The sequence below is a fragment of the Pagrus pagrus genome (genome assembly GCF_965226575.1).
Source record: "Pagrus pagrus genome assembly, chromosome: 11".
Lineage (NCBI taxonomy): Eukaryota > Metazoa > Chordata > Actinopteri > Spariformes > Sparidae > Pagrus > Pagrus pagrus.
In genome coordinates, this window is record NC_140195.1 from 8,725,271 (window position 1) to 8,747,782 (window position 22,512).

At 40.1% G+C, this 22,512-nt stretch overlaps 1 protein-coding gene across 1 annotated transcript; it reads left to right on the top strand.

Annotated features, from left to right (window-relative positions):
* Positions 1-16: 16 nt before the first annotated feature.
* Positions 17-21,416, top strand: LOC311264734 (immunoglobulin-like and fibronectin type III domain-containing protein 1). The gene is made up of 27 exons (XM_084365825.1): positions 17-103; positions 5,466-5,540; positions 7,992-8,051; positions 9,522-9,644; positions 9,834-9,973; positions 10,079-10,178; positions 10,376-10,418; positions 10,538-10,724; positions 10,912-11,122; positions 11,656-11,928; positions 12,530-13,024; positions 13,216-13,332; positions 13,424-13,561; positions 13,929-14,063; positions 14,322-14,447; positions 15,295-15,419; positions 15,536-15,677; positions 15,822-16,115; positions 16,731-17,027; positions 18,971-19,150; positions 19,241-19,369; positions 19,510-19,818; positions 19,999-20,084; positions 20,206-20,398; positions 20,477-20,773; positions 20,854-21,180; positions 21,263-21,416. The coding sequence occupies exons 2-27, from the start codon at positions 5,495-5,497 to the stop codon at positions 21,265-21,267; spliced, it is 4,578 nt and encodes a 1,525-aa protein (XP_084221951.1). The 5' UTR covers positions 17-103; positions 5,466-5,494; the 3' UTR covers positions 21,268-21,416.
* Positions 21,417-22,512: the final 1,096 nt, after the last annotated feature.

Below are 22,512 nucleotides of genomic sequence, written 5' to 3' on the forward strand. Positions count from 1 at the left end.
CATTGTCCGCTACGGTGTCCGTAGCAGGCAGCGCCGCTCCACCACCACCAAACGTCTCCGCTGAACTTGAGCTAGCAGTGTTAGCATCCTGCAGGTCGTCCCGGTGAGTTGTAGTACTGGCACCGCTGCCATGAGTACCATCATCTTGCCTCACTTTTCTGGTGAAAAATGTTGAGATGGAGAGAATTTGCTGCACCGAAGAGGCATCTTTGGCTTCTTTTTATTTCTTTTGTTTCCGTTTAGCTGATCCACTGAGCGCCCGCGTCTCCATTTTGAAAACGCACTGTCTGTTTGACCCCCAGCGTACGTACGTAGTACGTCATAGTGTCATCACACATTACTGATTTAATCTTATAATTTATAAAACATTCAAATGATTTAATTATCATACTACATTTTCAAAACCATGTTCAGTCCAATATTTTTTTTTAAATTGTACCAAAAAAAAAACAACAACTCTGAAGGCCAAGGACCCCTATTGGCTCTGGGGCCCTCGGCACACGCCCACTTTGCCCATGCGGTTATCGGTCTATGCTCGTACACAGCGCCCCAACGTTTCAGGGTTGTATTGTGAAGTTTGTCTTTGATCAAGATACGTTTTCTTTTTTGTTAAACTCTCATATTTTTTCTGTTTGGCAAGCCCAAAAATATCTGAAAGAGCCCGAGCAATCCATTGTGGAACAACAAGAAGACTTGTACTATGGTATTGGTACTTCAGATTTCGCTTATGGCACATTTGTTAGAAAGGTTTGACTTAACTGTTTGTATGGAAATTTGTTTTAAACCTTCAGTGTGTAATTTGCGGTGCTAGGGGTCTCTCGATCAAAACAACGAAAGCAAAAGACACAGTTTAAAGATGTGGTGAAGCACCACCGGAGATGTTTTCTTCACTGTAAAATAACCATCACTGTCATGAAAATCTATCTAAAAGTATTAAAGTTTGATTCATGTTACATTTAGTCACATTTGCTGACTTCCTTCCTCACATTCTGAAGTATAATCTGACGTTTTCCTGGCAGTTATAGCGACGGGCAACAATATGAAATGCTGCGTTGAGTAAAACTGCAGATTTCCCTGGGTTTGAACATCCTTGGAAACATTTGGGATAATGTGAGAACACCACTCAACAACATAATAAAAAATGGTCTAGTTGTTCCACATTTTCATGTGGAAATGTTCCATATTCCATCTTTGAGGGCACAGCCGGTATTGATTTCCTTTTTAAAACTCTACTGACCTGCTACACATTGACAAGATTATGGTTATGGATTATTGTTAAATTCTTATACTGTGGAAATTCTTCCAATAAACACCGGTACCAGTGCTCAAAAAGCTTATGAGATACGTTATTTCTGATTATTTAGAAGCCAGGATTTACTGCGAGTGCACCTTTTGAAGCCCAATTTATAATGTCTTCGCTCCTTGTTGTAGAATGAGTGACAAGGCTTCAGCTGATGTGCTGTTGAGGTTTCCCTTTAGAAGAGCAATCCACACTACAGAGAGGCAGGCAGGCTGTCTAGTTAGCACCTTGGCGGCAGTTCTCTGTGGTTCCCCATGACTGGAATGAAAGCTATGCAGCATGACATTTCATCAATATAAGGAGGGTAGGCTGAGGGGGTTTAATTCCTAATCCTGGTGGTTTATGGGGGCTCAGGCCTACTCAAGAGCCTATTGAGATGCATTAGAGGTACTGCACGTGGAAGGACAAGCATAACAGGACACTGGCACCATTTGGACCTTGGGGTGGCAGATTCTATGAATGTCCTGTTGAGACAGACACGATCCGAAGCCTGTATTTCCATTTATTATACAATCCGTAACTTTCCGTGGTGTGCCATTTCACGGAGGCAGATTGGGTTGAACTGTCACGTGTGTTTTGTTCAAAATCAGAATGGTGTTGGAGCACTGTATGCACTTCTGTCAGTGGTAAAACATGTTTATACCATCAAGTTAAAAAAGTTGGTGTAATACTAAACTGAGGGATCAGAATTGGGAACCAGGAAACTAAATAGCTGGACGAATGGCAAAGGTATGAGTTATCAGAATAAAAAGGGTTTCTCCTCTGTACAATAGCCATTTTAGGAAATCTCAGACTCTACATGTCAGGCTCTTCATTAGTCAGCTGTTAGGCTTGGCTATGCTTCGAGCTGACTGCTTGTACTGGCATGCTAACATGGTTTTGCTAGGTGTCATGTTAGCATGCTGATATGCTTCTCTGGACCATGGATGCGTTTATCACACTTAACAGCAATCCAATCAGTAGTTGTTCCTTTGAACCAAAGTGTTGGACCAACAGACTGAACGGCATTGCCTTTTTTTAGAGCCATGCTGCTAATGTGGCAAAAAAACAAACAGGTTTCCATGGAGAGAACATAACAGGAATTAAATATAGTCACCTCCCATATGGAAATGAGAGCGGCAACTGCAAAAACAAAGTGTGTTAAAGTCAGCTGTAGATGTTTATCATCTTCTATAGAGACATCTGTTTAATGTCACTATTGTATTGTCCATTTTAAGTGGTGCACATTTTTAAAATTTAAAGGCATAACATAGATACACTTTGAACTGTTATGTGATGACTGTAATGAACATTCTGATACTTTGACCTTGACACCACTCGTGCCTTGTTCCTCAGTTGATCTTCTCTTTCCAAAGTCACAACTGCCTCAAAGCAGAAGAGATTACACCACATGAATGCCACAACCTTGATTGTGTAACATATTGTAATATAAGAAGAACACAGCAGACGAGGGGGGTTAGTGTCTTGTTTACAGCTTATGATCTTCAATAGCGACGGTGGCGTTCAATTCAAAACCAAACTGTGAGTTTGTTTCAACATCGTGCCACGTTATAGGTCAATGGAGTGCGACTTCCAGACACATTCTCGTATTGGTTTTGTGGTCAGCAATACCTCTTTGTGCCAAGTTACCTGCTAATCACCACCCAAGGTCACAATTAAATTAGCATAATTCAGTCTGGGGTTACAGCTCAAACTCTAGTCTGTATTTTATTTTTTTTAAACCATTTGCCTGTATTTTCGGCAATCAAGAATCCACTTAACAGGAACTGAAAGCGCTGCTTTCCAAACTGCACTCTCATCCTTTCCCTCTGACATCTCTTCGTGTACCTTATCTGTAATGTGGCATCTGTAGGAATCAGATACCACACAAACAAAATTAACTCACCAATCATTTTCTTGTCAGCAACTGCTCTGTGAAAGATGAGTACGCTGTCATCAGTAATTACTGCAGCGAGGGATAAACTTCAACACTAACTTGTCATTGGTAGCCCTTCCCTCTCCCTCAGGCTATTCATCCCTCTTTACCTCATCCTGTGCCTCCACCACCCACCCACCCACACCGCTCCCCCTTAATAATAACCCACCCGCTTTGAGCATCCATCTGCCTAAATAGAAGAAGAAGCCTCTCCTTGACAGCCACTGTCAAGGCACGAGCTTGCAGGCAGCAGAATCAAGAGTGTTTTCCCAGAGGATTTAATATCCAGCAAAACCCAGCAGGCAGCAGGTTTATACAACATCTATAAACCAGTCTCAGAGACTCAGTGGGAGTGAGGGCAGAGCGGTAGACAGGTAAAGCACTCTTCCTCTCCGTTTGTTTTTTGTAGTGTGTGACCAAGGGTACATTCTGACCACGGATCAGCACCGACCTTTTTTATGATATCCAGGTGGATTACGGTTTATGAAATGATAAGAGGTAGAACAGCTCTGGAGTTTACAGGATGCTCTTGAGAGGAATCCAAGGTTTCTACATAAAGGGAGACGGGATCAAAGAGTTGTTTTCACTCTTTGTTTTGCTCTGTACTGTAGGATTGGTGATGTATGAAAGATCTTTTTCTGTCTTCAATCCTTTTATTGCCTTTTGTTTTCAATCTATGATAAAACAAATGCTGGTTTGGCATTCGATGCAGTTTTCCTTGTCACTTTGAATACGAACGGATTCATTGTGGTATCTAACGCTCTCACAATCTTTCACCATTTGTTGGGTTATTCATTGTATTTATCACTGGTGTACTTTACAGAGCATATGCTGATTTATTGAGAGCATCAGATTCTGAGCATTTTGCTTCTGAGAACGGAGATCTGAGAGCGGTCAGGCTTTGTGTAACCATTTGAAGTTATTACAGGGTCACAGCTAACTATAGCTTGGGAGTCGAGCATCATCAGTGTTAGTCCTGCACTCAGTATGACTTGGACTCTCAGTGACCACGGTCTTAATGTTTGTAAGCCCTCAGATCTATCCTGAATATAACAGTATGAATACACTTTCTGTCAGGAAAAAAACTTTACAAATATTTTTTGTGTTACATAACTGCTACCATCTCTTTATAAGAAATTCATAAAGGCATCCAATATTAACTTCAGAGAACATATAAACTGATTTTCGACACAGCTTTTCACTGAAGCTTTTGAACTGCGGGAGCTGGTTTAATCCACACTTCCCACATACAGTAAATGTACTACCCACTGTGCATAAGGCTCACAGGATTTAAGAAGCATCAAGGCACAATCAGCGTAATAGATTGACCTTTTGACTTGTTCCACATATTAGCCTCAAAGCATCGTGAGATTGAAACGATTAGATACAGTGAACCTGATAGTTTCATGATTAATACAACCTATGACACAAGCACAGAATAGGTCTGACTGTACTGTGAGGCAATGGCATTACTTAAATATTAATTAATGGGTCGTTTAGAAGGTATCTATCAAAGTCATACATAAAGTCTGAAGGTAACACACAAAACTCAATATGTGTCGTCTTTTAAAGAAGTTTAAAGTCATTCTACAACCCTGGTGTTGTAAAAACACCATTTAATTAACCTTTTGCTCACTCATCTACTTAGCATAAGATTAATTCTATTCTCTTGCAAGTACCTGGCAGAGCAGTACTTGTTAACATACAGTATTTATGTTCAGCAGCCTGAAGGTGCTGTGGAAAATATCTTAGCAAGTGGCGCTCTGAAAGAAGCTTTGCAGTAGGCTACTGTTAAACTATTAACAAAACCAATGAAGGTATACAACTGTCCGTCTTGGCAGGAAGTATAGTGAAACTCTTAAAATAAGCATTTTATTATATATGACTTTATAGACCATAAGACTGTCAGTTGTATTGACACTTCAGTACTTTTTCCAGACCATGATCGCATCAAAATACCAAATCTGTTAAAAAAAACTAATCTAGAATCAGGTTTTTTAACCCAGTGTGGCAACGGTATTAACATTATGTGTTGGTATGTGTTCTGCTATCGTACTGTTCATACTCATACATCATACTCTGCTATTTATTATGATCTGGAAAATGTGAGAAATATTCCTTTTGCAAAAATACTGTCCGACAAGAGGAACATAAATGCGTTAGGATGATACTTTGTAACGCAACTGAACATTGATGTCTTGTCTTACAGTGTCACTGGTACTAATGGTTATGTTCCCCTTTTATTTGCAGGTCACAGATTTCACAGTAAACTCGCCAAAATGTGGAAAAGAGCCAAGAACGGAGGTCCCACTCCCGGCAGACGAAGTACAGTACTGCAATCCTTCCCTTCTCTTTATTTATTTTTTCCCCCCCTGCTTATTTCTGTTTTATTGTACTGATTAAAGGAAGAATTAAGTGGTAATAAAGTGGTAAACACAGCAGATTGAAGGAAACTGTCAGCTGAAGTTTTTGAAATGACCAAGTTTAACATTAGACTGTGTATCATGGAGTGTGCTGTGTAGTTAATTTGTGATACATTTCTTCATCAGACTGATAAAACATTAATTAATTTTAAATAAGCAGGCTTTCCTCTTTTTTATACTTTCTTTTATTTTAACATTTCTGTATTTTCTTACAAGCTTGAATTGGTATGGGTCTGATACAAACTAACAGTTTGAAGCCAAAAAGTCATTTGTATATGAACTTATATACACCTACAATGAAATCAAAAACACACTACTTTATTATTCCACAGAAGACCACAGAAGTCATTCTGCAATTACTGAAATTATTACATACATGAAAAATCATTTAACATGTAAGAAAAGCAAAGATAACATTGACAACATCATTTCATAAACACTATGCTTGGCGGTGCTAATCTGTAATCAAAGTCTACGTTAGTCTTCCACGCGAGCAAACTAGTTTTATTACTGTCTCATATACAGAAAAACTGTTTGTAAGTTCATTCATCACCAAAAGTGGTGGAAAATGAGCTCCCACTAATCCTGCCCAAACGTAACATATTGCAGGAGTCGACAAACGATTTAGAGAGTTTGAAAAAAAAAAGCACTCCATGTTGTATACGCTGACAGATTGTACATCAAGACAGCCGCTCTAACACACTTTGAAACATGAAGTGTTCTGTTGTATCCGCAGAATGAGTGATGCTAAGGCTTCAACAATACTTCACAGAGAAACTGGAGGAATATTACTTTCCTTTAAACGGAAAAATGAAAGTCTGGTCCTTTTACATGTGTTGTTAACATGCGATGAATTCCTGCCTACTATCTTGTAATCTTTTTTTTTTAATGATGGTGCTCCAACAAAACACAATTTTAATGATGGTCGCTATTTAAGTAAGACTGACTGAAAATGAAAGGCTTTCAAAAAGCATTCATCATTTACTGTTAAAACACTGGTTATTGTATCTTAGGGCCAAGTCAAATGGCCTTTAAATAATATTATATTATTTTTAGGCTATACACACATTATTGTCAGGATGACTATTGGTGCTTTCACAAAACATTTTTGATAAATAACCATCAAGAATATGTGTATAAGGACGAAGTGGGTAAAGGAAAGTATTAGAACAAGACTGGTAAGTTTAGAAAATTGGATCACTTGACTGTAATGGAGCCTTTAAAACCTGAAAGGACACCACATAACGATACCAGACTGTAATACAAAATATAGTCTCGTATCACGATAACAATCTGGTATCAGTGTTTCCCAGCTTTGCTGTATCTGTGATCAAACTGAATCAGCTGAAACTTCAGCTCCCCTCGGCTTTACAGAGCTCTGTAGTGACTTTAACCCAAGGTTTGGTTCACTCTCATACTCCTTATACTGTGGCATCGTTTTGGGATGCAGCAAGCAGCTGGAAAAAGCTTTAAAAACTACCTGTTGAGCATCAAAATGACTAGCTGGTGAACATAGTTGCGCAATTAGCACCTGGTCGAGACCAAACATGGAGCTAAGGGACGGTGAATAGGTGACTTAAATCCATCAAGAGGACATAAACCTGAATCCAAATGAATGATAATGTTTCTCCATAACTGCAGAAAGTTTGATTCATTAAACTTAAAATGTTCACAGCTCGTTTACGCTGCCCCTAAGTGGCCAAAAATCCCTTACTGCAGCTTCAAAGAAACTTTTAATTGCAACTATTACAATAACATTTCAAGCTGCATCTATAGAAGGCAATGCAATGAGAAAACATTCACTACAACCACAAGATGTACAGCATCTCCCCTCGACTTTATCCTTGTTAAAATTCATGAAAACTGTGCGGGCTGGAGTTCGCCCAGCTGACAGGCACTTCAACAGCCAACCGACTAAAGGTCCTTTCTCTCAGGCTTCAGTGATAAACTGAGGAAGAGAAGAAAACAACCTTGGATTAAGGTTGCCTGCCTGTTGCCCTTTACTGTGACCCTCTCGGTGCTTCAGTTTATTCAGGCCTCTATGAGCTTTCCTTTTCCACATTATGCCTGGCCGGGTCTTCACTTCAGCCTCTGCACCCACTGTTTATTTAAGTCTTTCGCTCAATTTCACTTCACTCTTTCTTTCTCGCACATGAAAAGCAAAGGCAAATAAATGCCTGGCTTGGATAATCCTCAACATTTCTGCAATATGAGGAAATGCCTGATGACATAACATGCAAATAATAACAAACAGCTTCTGTTGGACACGTACTGTTTACACCACTTGATGACAGCCATTCAGCGTTCCCTCATGTACATCTAACTGATCTTGGGTATTTTCTTTTCCACACAGATTTCTCCATCGTCCATCAATACATTCAGCGTTTTAACGAGGTGTCCGGCAGCAAGTCAGGTGAAATACAGGAGCTGTTGTTTTTTTTCTGAATAGACAAACATAGAACGTTGTGTGAGTTCTCCATTCACAACTGTATTATCCATTGTTGAATAATACATCAGGCATTATCGAACACTGTGTCTGCTTGTGACTTGTCCTGTCTTTGTGTTGATAACCTGAAATGTGCATTTACTGCCTTGTGAAATCGGTCGCCCTCAGTTACACGTTTGACAGGCTGGCTGTTCTCCTATTTTGGTCCTTGTCATAATAATCATTAATCCCTGGATTAATGTTGTTCCCCATCGACTCCTGTGCGATCTCTATCTTTGAAAACACCCAAAGCCTGATAAGGAAGTGTTCAGCAACAAAACAGGTAGTCAGAGGACTGCAGCGTGGCTTTCATGCACTGCTGTTTAATGCCTGAGGAAATTAATGTGTAGCATTCATTTTACTTTGCACGCAATGTATTGGATTTGTGTACTAAAACTGAAACAATTAGCAGAATGATCGATTGTGGATTGACAGACTAATAATCTGCAACTATCTTGATAATCGATTAATTGTTTGGAGTCATTTTTTTTTAAAACTTGCCAAACAGCATCTCAAATGTGATCATGTGCTGCTTTTCTCTGTTTTAAATCACTGTAAGTGGAAAATCTTTGGATTTTGGATGGCAAATCATACAAAACAAGCAATTTGCCAACGTAACCTTCACTTACTTTTTGATATTTCATAGACCAAATAATTAATTGAGAAAATAATTGGCAGATTAATTGATAATGAAAAATAATCGACCAGCACAGCTCTTACTTGTGCATCTCTACATGACCCAATTTTCTAGTATTGGAATAAACACAATGAGCACACTGTGAAATACTAGAGCAACTTCTGCCTCATAACCTTCATTTCATTTTAGCTGCATTGAATTACTCATTTATGAGATAAAGGTGTAAAAACAAAGAACATATACTAAAAGTACAAGAGCAAAACGACACCTTACAATGACAGAGGCATGTTCTCTTATCTAAGGTTTTATTTTAAAACCATCACTGGGAGAAAAAAGGGTGTTGATGCTCTATCTTGATAATTTACAACATGTCAGAATAAAGCATAAATATCCTAATTGATGTTAATGAGCAATTAGCTGGAACAACTGGCGTAACGTAGAAACATTCAAAAACAATAAGAAAACTCATACATAAAGATAAACACTGTGCTTGCATGTACAGAATGTAATAATTGTTCAATCTTTTTTCAGTGTATTTGGGATCTGTGTGCCTCACTTTTCCATTAGGACGCCAATGTCTCTGTCAACACACACAAAAAGCACAACAGGGATACGTTTGACATTCCTGACATCTGCTGGTGGCAAAAAAGAAACCTGTCTACCAAAAGCATCACTCCCTTGAAGCCGTCCTTGTTTTAGATTAAAAAAAAAAAAAACAGATATTTTTATTTTTTCTTATTCTCTTTGCTGGTTTTGTTTAGCTGTCATCCGGAGGAGATCTAAGACGTCTGGGGTAATCATCACGCAGTTTGTAGCGAACTTGCCGGAGGGAAAAAGCACCCCAGATTTCCAGAGTAAACCAAACCCAGTAACTATCCAGGAAGGTAGGTTTCATCATAAGAGATCACTAAAACTGACATATTTATGCAATTGTATAGTCACCTAAAAGAGATGCATAACAATCAATGTCTGTAACTGATCAAAGAAAACAAAGACAACTTTTTTAACTTTTCTGAAAGTCATAGATGATGATCACAATAGATGATGATGAAATATTTCCATACATCCTTCAGGGAAACTAGCTGTTTTCAAGGCCACGGTGAATGGAGATCCAAAACCAGAGGTGTCATGGAAACGAACTAAGGGACTGCTTTCAGACAAGGACAAATTTCGGAGTAAATATGATGAATCCACTGGAGAGCATATATTAGAGGTGAGTTAATTTTTGCATAAACAGTAAAAATAAGTGTTTTCTGTTATGTGAACTCAATCTGTGTATCCGATTAACTTCCCACGCGCATGTTATTTGTATTTCTAGATTTACAAAGTGACTTCTGCGGAAACAGACACATACAAATGCCATGCTGTGAACGAATTTGGCAAAGCTGTCTGCACAGCAACCTTAACTGTGAATGACGGTAAGAGTTGTCCATGCAACACAGTTCTAAACATGATTGTGAATATTTATTTTGCTTGCCAGGCTCAAGGGTTAAGTCAGCGGCAGTCTGGCAGTGTAATTTACATCAACGCTTCTTTTTTAATTGCAAGTTCTTTGAATGATTTTACTTATTGAAAATTATTGAAAAACTACTTGAACTGTATTTGTTGCTTTCAGCTCTGACAAATCCTTTAGATTTCAGGAAATTGCTGAGGAAAAGGTAAGAAAACAGATATTATAGTCCTAAAATATTAAAGATATTTCTGCATATGCATGATTTTTTCATCAATTCTCGTCTAGCCATAAACCTTTTTTTCCAATATGTGTCTATACCTTCAGTAAAGTGGAGGAAAACCAGATGAATCTACCAAACGCGGAAACCGAAAAAAGATTCTGGGACGCGATGTGTAACGCCGACAGGAGAGACTACGAGCGCATCTGTAATGAGTTTGGTGTTAAAGACATGGATTATGTTCTCAAGAAACTGGAAGAGAAGAAGAGGGAGAGGGCACAAAATAAGTATAAGGTATGTCGAAATAGCAGTTCTCAAAGTAATGACAAAAAACAGTATGTATATTCACATCATTTTGAATCAGAACTATCCTTGGACAGCTTTCCAAACATGCACAATATGAAGTAAATTGAGTTTATCTTTTCAATAGTCACAATACATAAGCTTTATATTGTCTGTAACTCCTGTGTGTACTGTGTAGGATGGTGTGATCCCTAGCGGTCCCTATGATGCAGATGCAACACAGACACAGAACCTGAAGGGTGCCGACAGGACGAAGGATTTGAGTGTGACGGGCCTGAAGCAAAAGGACACGTGGCTGAATCAGATGGATGTTGAAGAGTTCAACCTCCTCAACAGAGGGCTGAATCAGGTGGATGAAGAGGGCCAGCTCGTCCTTGCAGAATATAAGCGTAGGTTCAGAGAAAGGTTCAAGATCAGTTAGGAGTGAAAGTTTTTCTTAGGAAAAAAGATCTCGATGTCCGTGTGTGTGTCCAGTCTTTGACAACGCTTGTTTATCAAACAGTTCCCTCAAGGTCCCTTTCATAATGGTGAGATAAAGATTTTGTGGACAGATTTCTTCCGTTTTGACCTATATTCAATTAAATTGCTTGTGAATGAAAGAGCATTTAGCATTCGGCTACTCCCTCGACCCGTTTTGATCCTATTCCAACTTGTTTGAAAAGTATTGTCGGCATCAAATGAAGAAAAGGCATGTAGTTACATAAATCAATGAATTTGATGAGGTAAAACATTAAATACATCGTCTTTGCGGTGTTTTCAATTGACTATACTGTATGTCAAAAAGGACTAGCAAATATTTGCATTGTGTTCTCATTTACATCGTCATCATCTAAACTTTTTGGAATCAGGATTGTAGCTTTGTGTCACAAACTGAACAGATGGCAAGGTTCACTGACTTCTGACTTCTGTGTGTTGCTTTTAGTTTCCAATCTGGACTTTGTTATCAAAATTCAGGAGGTTGCTGCTCAAGAAAGAGAGGATGCCCTCTTTGAGTGTGTCCTGACACATCCACTACCCACGGTCAAATGGATTGGCAAGGGCAGCGCCCTGGAGGATGGAGAGAAGTACAGCATAACTATGTCGGACCACAAACTGATCCACAGGCTGCTGATCAAGGACTGTGAGCAGCTGGACAAAGGCATCTATTCAGCTGTGGCCGGCATTACAACCTGCAGCGCCTGGCTGGTTGTGGAAGGTAACGCCTTACAGTTTAACTGACAGATAATGGACCTTTTTCAAAGCAGCCATTTTGATGTTAAACAGTAGGGTAAACACAGGTGATAGCAAACCTTAATCCTTATATTATGTCAATATGGCTGCTGTGAAAAAGGTCTATCGATTGGTCAATATGTGTTTAAGTAGAGATGCAAGGATCAATTGGCCAGAAGAGACCAGACTCGTCCGGTTTACAGCTTGATCGGCCATGACCAGTAACCAGCCGATCAGTGTCAGACATATCAAGTCTTTCACTGTGTTTTGCAGTCTCTCTTTCATATGCTTTTCTCTTCTCCTCTGCTGCCTGTTTGTGTTTCACAGCAGGAACAGAGCGGAGCTGAGACAGGGTTTTTATTTGAAATGACAACAATGTGCGTTGTTAAATTGCCTCGATCTGTTGCACCAGTTTTCTTTGCGAAAAGGAAAACAGACTTTTGAAAAAAATCGGAAATTGGCCAGGAAAATTGCAATCGGTGCATCTCCGTGCTGAAGTGATCCTAATTACTGTCATAATTAGGAGCTATGATTTTCACAGCTAAATGTGAGTTATGTGTCATGTATATTGTATTTCATCCTCTAAGCTGACAGCGACCCTGCATCTGCTGGTAAGAAGATAGCTCGTAAAACTACCTTGGCTGGTGGATCGAGGGTCGACCTTGAGAAAGTGGCCAGAGAACAACAAATAAAAAACCGAGAGGAGATTGAGAAGATTTTAGCATCAGTAAAAGCAAAACACGGAGAAGGACAACTGAGAGACGGAACGACAATAACCACCGGTGGAAGTGATGGTGACATAAGTGCAATCACTGAATCGGGTAAAAGTAACGGAGCAGGAAAGGACAAGACGAGACGGAGCAGAGAGAAATCAAAGACCAGACACTTAAGAGGAGACGGCACAGTAACAACTTTAGACGATTTGGCAGAAGAAGATCTGACAGTAGATGGCCCAAAGAAAAAGAAACACAACAGATCTGGCCAAGCAGATGATTTGGCGGAAGAAGACCTGATAGTAGATGGCCTAAAGAAGAAAAAGAAACCCAACAGATCTGGCCAAGCAGATTTTGACAAGGTAACAGGTAAAGTCGATCTAATGCATTTTCACCGTCAGCACTGCAGTGAGTAGTCAGTGGTGGTTAAAACTTGTGCTTGTGTTTTTGTTTGTTGTTATTTTTGAAAGAGGAGGATGGATTCAGTGTTTTTTAAGATTGGATGTCAATCTGAGAGGTTTAAACTGAACTATTTTATTCTGACTGATATATCTATTTAGATGAAGATAGAGATACAGATGAAGAAGGATATTCTGAAGAGAATGAGGCCTTCACTGGATCTGCCAGTGATTCAAGATGCATAAAAAATGCTCAAGGGACAAGATATAGAAAAATTGGTAAGACGGCATGTAGAAAATGTAGTCAGCTAACATCACACTTATTCTATCAACAGGATTTATTCTGTTAATTGTGTTTGTGTCTGTGCAGATTCCAACGGCAAAACTGTTGATGTAGAAAATGATTCAGTAAATGAAGTGGCTGATTGTGATGGAGAGAAAGACTCTGCTGGGTCAGTCAGACGCAAAGGGAAAAAAAAGAAGGTGCACTGGAAGCGACGTACATCTGGTGAGCAGCAACAGACTGACTGCATGGACAAAGCAATGATGTGACACTGGATGGGGTCTGTTCAAAACAAACATGTTTTCTTACATCTGGAAGCACTTTTTGTAGGCCAAGGCATCTCTGCAGCATGACAGTACTTCAATGTAACAATAATAATTATAATAACATTTTACCTTTATCAAAAAGAGTTGGAGTTTCAACAATATTTCGATTAACTGTGCGGCGACATATCTCTTGTCCCTGCTGCTCTGCTCTGATGAAGAATTTATTTTATCAAATAAAACTGCTATGCACTAGTGTTCTGAACTTACTGATGACCCACTGCATACAGCCAATTGTTTACGACCTGAAGTCTGCCGCTCTAACACAGATCCAAATGAACTAGCAAGTGAAGATGAAGCCAGTGACAGTGATGAGAATGAGAATGAGAATGAGGACTCTACTGACCAGGCCATGCGTTCAAGTCGCTCGAAGCAAAGTCAACAGCAACAGAAAGCAGTCAATGGTAAGAGACCACTGCATGGAGGTGTAGTTTGGGTTAATGGACAGAAATAATAACTGTTGGGATCCTTTTTCTAGTTTGATCTGCATGGTTTTGTGTCTCTTTTCGAGTATATACATGTAATGTGTTCGCTAAATGACTCAATTTCAATTAAATCAGTCCCATACTGTTTACATCTGCTCACTCTGAGACTGTAAAATGGTATTATTTTGGGACAAATCTCAATCCATCTGTGTTTAAAGTTTAATGTTTTCATATTAGGTGAAAGTACAGGTCCTAATGAACACGGTGAGTGTGAAGAGACCGAAGAGACCGAAGATGCAACTGGCTCTGCCGCACATTCAAGGCGTAAAAGACATGGCCCAGTGATAGAGGACGTGGTGATTGGTAAGCGACCTAAAAGTTGTCATTGATTGACTCACAGGAAGAGGGTCCAGCTGCGTCTGGTAGTCAAAGTTATCGTACCAGTACTACTTTGAGACTGGAGACTTTAACGACAAGGTTATGGAGGAAGAAAAACAAAAAGCAAAAGCACCAATTTGTCAATATTTCAGATTTAAACCCAATGCCAATTCAAACTCACTAAACACACATTGCAATTCCTGTGAGTATCCTCATTTATAATGAATGTTAACTCATGTTTGCTAGTTAAATGCTTCCAGTGTGTTGCTGCAGATGGAGTAGATGTTTGGTTTTGCATCAGCGCTCCACAGATAACAGTGAGCATTGTAAAATGTCCTTGGTAATTAGAACCACGGTGTTGTCACACGTTTAATAACCGATTGGAAGATATCATCAGTATGGCATCCCTAGTTATTTCCCAATTATCACAATCACAATGCCTGCGTGTTGTTTATCACGCTGCTGTTGTGACACAGCAGGGAGCCTCTCCAGGAGCAGAACTACCTCGCAAATCAATTTGATTTGTTGTCTTTATTTGCTTAATAACTGTGAGTGTACCCGACAGATCTGCATTTGGCTGGAGAGAGTCAATTTTATGTCAACAAAACAATGCATGTTAAATTAGAAATGTGTGTTTTGAAAATACTGTAGCACAAGAATGAGAGGACAGAGCAAAAACACCCCACGCAGAGACTGAAATCCGTCTAAAGAAGTAAATATGTAACTGAAAACAAGAATTATGAGCAGCTTAAAAATATAAATACATGTTTAAACATCATATTTGCTCAGATGCAAGTCAAACTACACATGGTGCCTCACTGTTCTCTGTTAGATCCTGGGGTTCAGTTCATCTGCGGTCTGTCTGATGTCAACGCGATCATCAATGAGACTGCTGAGTTAACATGTAAGCTCAGCAGCGAAGACTGTGAGGGAGCCTGGTTCAGAGACGGCAAAAAGGTCAGTCAAAAGGTCAAACTCATAATTTGCCCCCCTTGCTCTCAGACAAAATGTGAATAACAAATACACTCAAATTTGTTGTTTGATTTAATCCGTCTGCGCCTTTTTCCTTTCAGATATCCCCAGATGACAGTTTCACTATCACTAAAGATGGTGCAATTCATAAATTAGTCATAACCGGCTGCAAGGAAGAGCACTCTGGGAAATACAGATTTGAGGCAGACGGTCGTAAAACAGAGGCAATGATCAACGTCAGAGGTTTGGACGTTGATGATTTCATGATTACAATAATATTTTAAAAACTGGGAAAGGAAAAGACAAATAATATATTTACAGCCACATGTCAGAATCAGATGACAGCTAGATACCATATAAATGACCCTAACTGGCCCCCTTTTTTAGATCCTCCAAGAATTGGCCCTGAAGACCTCAGTGATTTCATTGAGCCTGTGACAGTTAAAGTGGGGCACAACGCCATCTTCAAAGTGCATTTTGTTGGCCACGAACCAATAAAGATTCAGTGGTACAAAGAGGGAGAAGAGCTACAAAATGGCACCAACACAAGGATAGAGAAATCTGGGAGTCACAGCCGCTTGCTCCTGACCAGGTGCCAGAGGAAGGACACTGGAGAAATCAAGATCAAGCTCAAGAATGAACACGGCTTCGTTGAGGCAATTTCACAGCTTATTGTGCTCGGTGAGTGAATGAAGGGGAAATTACCCTCATATTTTTTTCTTATTTTCTACATAAAACAACAATAAAAAAATAAATCCGATTCCCAGGAAATTCTTAACATCCAATTCATTGAAAATTTCGAAACGTAACTCTCAACATATGCCAAATTATGTGATTTGTGCTGCAAGCTGAGCAATAAGAAGTACTTTGCTCTTGTAAAAATCTTTATAACAGCAAACAGCAGTGTCCTTAAATGCTTCATAGCTTGTGCACATAACAGTAAAAATCAGGTGAAGACGATGCCATATTTCACTGAGCCCATCTGTGCCTGGACAGATTTAGGTACTTATTTTCCAAATGCAGCTCTCTAACTATCACATGATTGACTTGAAGCAGAATCCCACTTTGTGCTAACTTGTCAGATTAAAGATGAGTTTTGAAAATACACTTCAGAGCCTGACAGAAGTTAGTAAGTTCAAACTTCTGCCGCAGCTGCCGGCATCACAACTGTCGTACTTCTTACCGTGATCATCTCTCAGCGGGAACACTGTTTCCCATGTGTAAATGTATTATTCGCCGTGTAAAAGAAGTTAGAAGGGTTTTCAATATTTAGATAACACTTTTTTGATGTTTCAGATAAACCCACTTCACCACTGGGTCCTGCAGAGGTAACAGAGAACTCACCAATGTGTATTGAATTCAAATGGAGGCCACCAAAGGATGATGGTGGCTCGCTGGTGATTAACTACATAATGGAGCGACAGCAAGTGGGACGCAACAGCTGGAAGAAATTAGGGGAAATTCCAGGTGTGCCCAGCTACCGCGACACAAATGTGGAACACGGGCGGAAGTATTGTTACCGTATCCAGGCGGTAACTGCAGAGGGCACGAGCGAAGTGATGGAGACTGATGAAATGCAGGCCGGCACACTGGGTAAGCCAAACTGGTACTTGTGGGATATCTGTCAGGTCTGGCCCACCGACAGTATGATGTCCCAAAGACAGGGACGTGAACATTTCAGTCCTTCTACGTCTATTTGTGGTGTATTTGTCTTACGTGTTGTTCAGTCATTACCTATGCCGGCCTATCACAGGCCTGACACATGCAGAAAAACACATGCACACCTGTGGGTTATATAAAGTTGAAGTTTCCCACTGCATGGCTTTGGCCTGTCGGAGAAACCAGAGCACCAACCCAAACAAGGGGAGAGCTTGTAACTCCACACATAAAAGCCCAGCTGGCAGGGTAAAAACTGGGACAGTCTCATTGTGAGGGGACAGTGCAAACCACTCAACCATCAAGATGCAATACAGTTTCCCCTAATACAACGGCAGGAGTTTGTTACAGACAGAAAGTTTCACGTATTTAAGCTTTCTGATGGCACAACAGCCAACTTATGAAAAAGCCAGCCGAAAAGGCACAAGGTCACAACAAGCAGAGGCCTCGTGCGACACAGCAGCTGAAACACAAACGTGATGCAGGAAATAATGACTTGTGCTCACTGAGATCTGCTAGAAAGAAATCCATCCTGCAGTCTTCCTTCATGGTGTCAGTGTGTCGTACAAGTCTGAGAGAGACCTCTCCACGATGCAGTTATTCTCCACAAGCTAAGGCACAGAACCAGTCTTTCATCAGATCAACTTACAGAAGTTTTATTTTCTACCTTAAAAATCTACTGTTCAAGTCTTCTTTAGGTTAACAACTCAAAATTAGTCAAGGATATTGGGATATTTTAGTGTTTCACTTGATTCTGGGACATCTGATTATTATTTTGTGCTTTCAGAATATTTTTGGTCCCCAAAAATAATGTGACACATTTCATTTGACTTTTATTGTATATCCATGCACATGCATTTATGCACCCGTATCCCAATATCCCTAACTAATTTTGAGTCGTGCACTTTTTTCCCAATAACTAAAGCTTGCCATTTGTGGACCAAAGGGAATCATTATGAAAACTGAAAATAATTCACAAAAAATGATCCATTAACCCTCATGCAACTGACAAAAAAATTTAATTACTCAGACCACATTCAGTAATAAAAAAAAATTCCATGTCGAAAAACTGCTCTTAAAATACTATAAATATTATTTTCAACTTTCACTGTTACATTTTTCAGCTAACATCAGTCCTAATAATAAATATCAAATATTCATTCATTTTCAGGATTTTAACCCTTTAAATCACTTTGTTTACATGATGCCACTGTTTTTCTAAATAAAAAAGTTTTATTATGAGACACAGCCCCCTATAGGACTCAAGGAGAATAGGCCTATGGGCCAAAATACAGGTACATTGCCCTATCTAGTGAAAAATAGTTAAAAACGAACCAGCCTAATATGGTACACATGTGCTTTTCCTGCCTTGTCATGTCCAAATGTGTCGTGTGAAAAAGAGCTATTTCATTATGAGCAGATTCTCTGTCATTACTGACCCCTGCTGTTCTCCATCAGCCACTGGACCACTAAGCTTGCTACTGGACTACAGTTTACTCTCTCTTATTACAAGTCTGATTGCTTTTTTTCTTGTCAACATCACAAAACTGAAAACATTTTGTTTTATTTGGAGTGATTTCAAAGGAACAGGCTGCAAACTCTTATACTAGAGGAACAAAAATGTTGCATTTTTGTTTGATTGATGACTTAATTTGATTAAATATCAGATTTTGATTGATTTTTGTCAGTTAACTAATCAAAATAAAAAATAATTCCAGTAAAAGTAAATGATAAAAACAAGATTAAGAATAAAGTAGAAGTAGCAATTTTCAAAAAAGGACGTCATCAACACAAAACACTGCACAGGTCAAAGAGAAGTGTCAAACTATAAAAGTAAAGTTCAGTCAGTCTGTCTCCTATTTTGTTCCTGCATGCTTCAGCTTTCCCCGGCCCTCCAGCACCTCCAGAGGTGGTCAGCGCCTATGACGACTGCATCAACATTTCCTGGGATTCACCGAGTAACCGAGGAGGTTCACGCATCCTGGGCTACATTGTGGAGAAACGCAAGAAGGGGAGTAATCTCTGGACCGTCGTCAACGCCTTGGATGAACTCATAAAAGGTCTGCGTTTCTATTCGACTGTAGTTCAATCTGACGGCACTGAAGACCACGAAACTGATGTTTTGTTGTTTCTCTGAAAATCAATTCCAGAGAAGAAATATACAGTGAAAGATGTTGTGGCAGGTATGGAATATGAATTCAGAGTCACTGCCATAAACCTCTCGGGAGCTGGTGAATTTAGCAGCCCGTCGGAGTTTGTTTTTGCACGAGACCCAAAGAGTAAGTGTTATATTCATGTACATATGTTAAAATTCTGTAATATATTGTTAAATGCATATTACTTATATCTTTAATAACACCTATTACATCTAAATATATGATATTTGGTATCTCGTGACTTATAACTTTGTGTTCCCAAGAGCCTCCTGGTAAAGTTACGAGCCTGAAGGTGACAGAAACTTCTTACACCCACATTGTCCTGGCTTGGACCAAGCCTGAGGACAGACCGGGGGTACAGGATGAAGCAAAGGGATATTTTGTTGAGATTCGGCAGGCAGAGTGCATCGAATGGTCCCGCTGCAACACCACCCCCACCATCACGACTTCCTACAGTGTGAAAGGCCTCAAGTCCATGGACACGTACTGGATGAGAGTGATAGCGACCAATGATGGCGGAGAGAGTGCTCCAGAGGAGCTGTCCAACTACGTCACTGCGATGCCCTCACCTGGTGCGTCACCTCGAATAAAGTTAACTATCAAAGTTTCTTTACAATCCCATGTAGCTCTTATTATCTATCTTTTATTTAAGCGATAAGAATGGTGTTGAATGTTAACACAAAGCTAATTCCACTATCTAAGAAGTTATACATTATCTGAAGCACTTTTCATCATTCTGTTCATTATTCCAGTGAGGCCAAAGTTCACAAACCACAAGATGAAGAGTTTCAGGGTGGTGAGGGCAGGAAACTCTGTCAGGATCATCATAAACTTTGAGGTGAGATGTATACTTATTGTTGGTAACATGCTGATGTAAATCCTGAAAAATAAATAGGACAAAAGCCCAGAGGATGATGTATTCGGGCCTGAAAACTATCACTAATGTCCCTTTTTGACAGGCCTCCCCACGGCCAGTTATCATGTGGCTGAAGGACAACGCGCCGGTGACAAAGCGAGTCACAGTCAGTAACTCTGACGGCTCATCCCAGCTGCTGATCCCCTCCTCTGAGCGCTCCGATTCTGGCATCTACTCCATTGTGGTGAAAAATCTTGCAGGACAGGAGACATTCAGTATAGAAGTCCGGGTCACGGGTAAAGCTAGACTTAACAAGGTGTACTTTCTTTTGCGTGTTTTCATGGATCAGCCAGTAAAACTGATTGTGGTTACAGATGATCCAAAGCCTCCTGGGCCGGTAGAACTGGAGGAAAACGTGCCCGGCACAGTGACGGTGATCTGGGAGCCTTCTCCTGATGAGAAGCGCGATGACCGCCTCCACTACACAGTGTCCAAACTTGACTCTACCAAACGCACATGGACCACAGTGGCTGACAGACTCTTCAACAACAAGTTCACGGTCTGCAATATCATGCTCGGGAGGGAATATAATTTCAGGGTCTACGCCAAAAACGACATGGGCATATCTGCACCCTCAGAGTCACCAACCTGGGGGATGGAGAAGAAGAAAGGTGTGTTTATGCAACCTCAAAAGCCAAATAATCACTCCTTGAGGAAAAATACAACCTCACTGTTTTCTCCTCTCTTGTAGAGAAGTTTGTGGTGAGCGTATCGACCAGAGAGGACTGCGATTTGCGATGTGCTCCAACCTTCATTGTGCCTTTGAAGCTCCACACTGCACCCAAAGGCTATGAATGCTACATGAGCTGCGCAGTGAAGGGAAACCCCAAACCTCGTGTCACGTGGTATCGAAACCACATCAGCCTGAACACCAACACCAACTACTACATCTCCAACACCTGTGGGGTCTGCTCCATGTTGATTCTCAGCGTAGGCCCCAAAGACACGGGAGAGTACACCATCACTGCGGAGAACGGCCTCGGACGGGCCGAATGCTCCACCGTCCTCAGTGTCAGAGGTGAGAGAGAAACACACCTGCGCTTTAATTCAGAAGAAGCATACTTAATGATGCTAAATCATGTCATCTCTCTTCCATACAGAGTGAAGACACCGAGGGCGGCACAATATGAGTATTTATTTGAAGGGCTAGATAATACATGATGTTTTGAACTGAAGTGGTTGTAACACACCAGTGGCAATAAGAAAAAGATGAGATGTGGAGTTTACTGGATTGATACTGAAAGGAAAATAAAATAATTTCTCAAATAAAATAAATGCATTCCTGATTTTTTTATTTATTTTTACTGTGTTTTTCCATCCAGTGATTTAAATCAGATAATTAGGTCACTGAGTCCTGATTTATCCTCTCATACAGCTGGCAAATAAAAAAGTATAGAATATTTATGTGATGGGCTACAACAGAAATGTCGTAGCAAAATATACCTTTATCACAGCAGATATTTTGGCTTGTCATGGAAAAGCACATATTCAATTCAAGTGTCCTAGAGAAAAAAAACTGATCACTCGCTCATTTTGTTATTTCCTACAGCGGTGTTCTGCGGCCCTCTGCCCTGCATGTTTTAGATGTTTCCCTGCTCCAGCACACCTGATCAAAATGATCAGCTCGTCATCAAGCTCTGCTGAAGCCTGATAGCGACCCGCTCATTTGAATCAGGTGTGTCAGCAGGACCAGGATTGAAGAACAGCGTCCTGCTGTTGAGATGCATCAGTGAAAAGTCTAATGTAGAAAAATACTGTGAGCCACATTGTCTGTATTAATATTGTATTATTTACTACACTTTAAAGCAAAACATATTTTGAAAAAAAAAAATGTAATGAAGAAGAAATATAAAAGATGAAAATGTGTGTTAGCTCGTTGTTGTAACATGATCAACAGGAAGTGGTTTGATTTTTTAAAGCCTGCACACCAACACAGGTTTTTTCAGTTAGACATCTGATTAAAGTTGGGTGGAGCCGAGCTGGGAAGTGAATGATGTCAGCTCATGGGATGGATGGATTCAGTTGCGTTCAGAGTTCACCTTTGACTACATGAATCAGCAACTAAACACACTGAAAGCACTGTTTTAAAATGGAGAAGTTAATTATTCTAGTGTGTTTTATCACCTTGTTTAGTAGAACATTACATAGGCAGACTGCAAACTGCAGTAACATGCCTGTGTGTGGGTGAACTGTGGATGAAGGTGCTTTAAAAACTTTGTCACATTCTTCCACCTGCAGATTAGTTGAGCTTTCAGGGCAGGATGATGGTGTTCTGCCGGAGTCTTCATGGATCCAGGTAGCAGGAAAAGCACAGGTGTGACCAATAACCTTAAAGATGGCTCCATTCAGC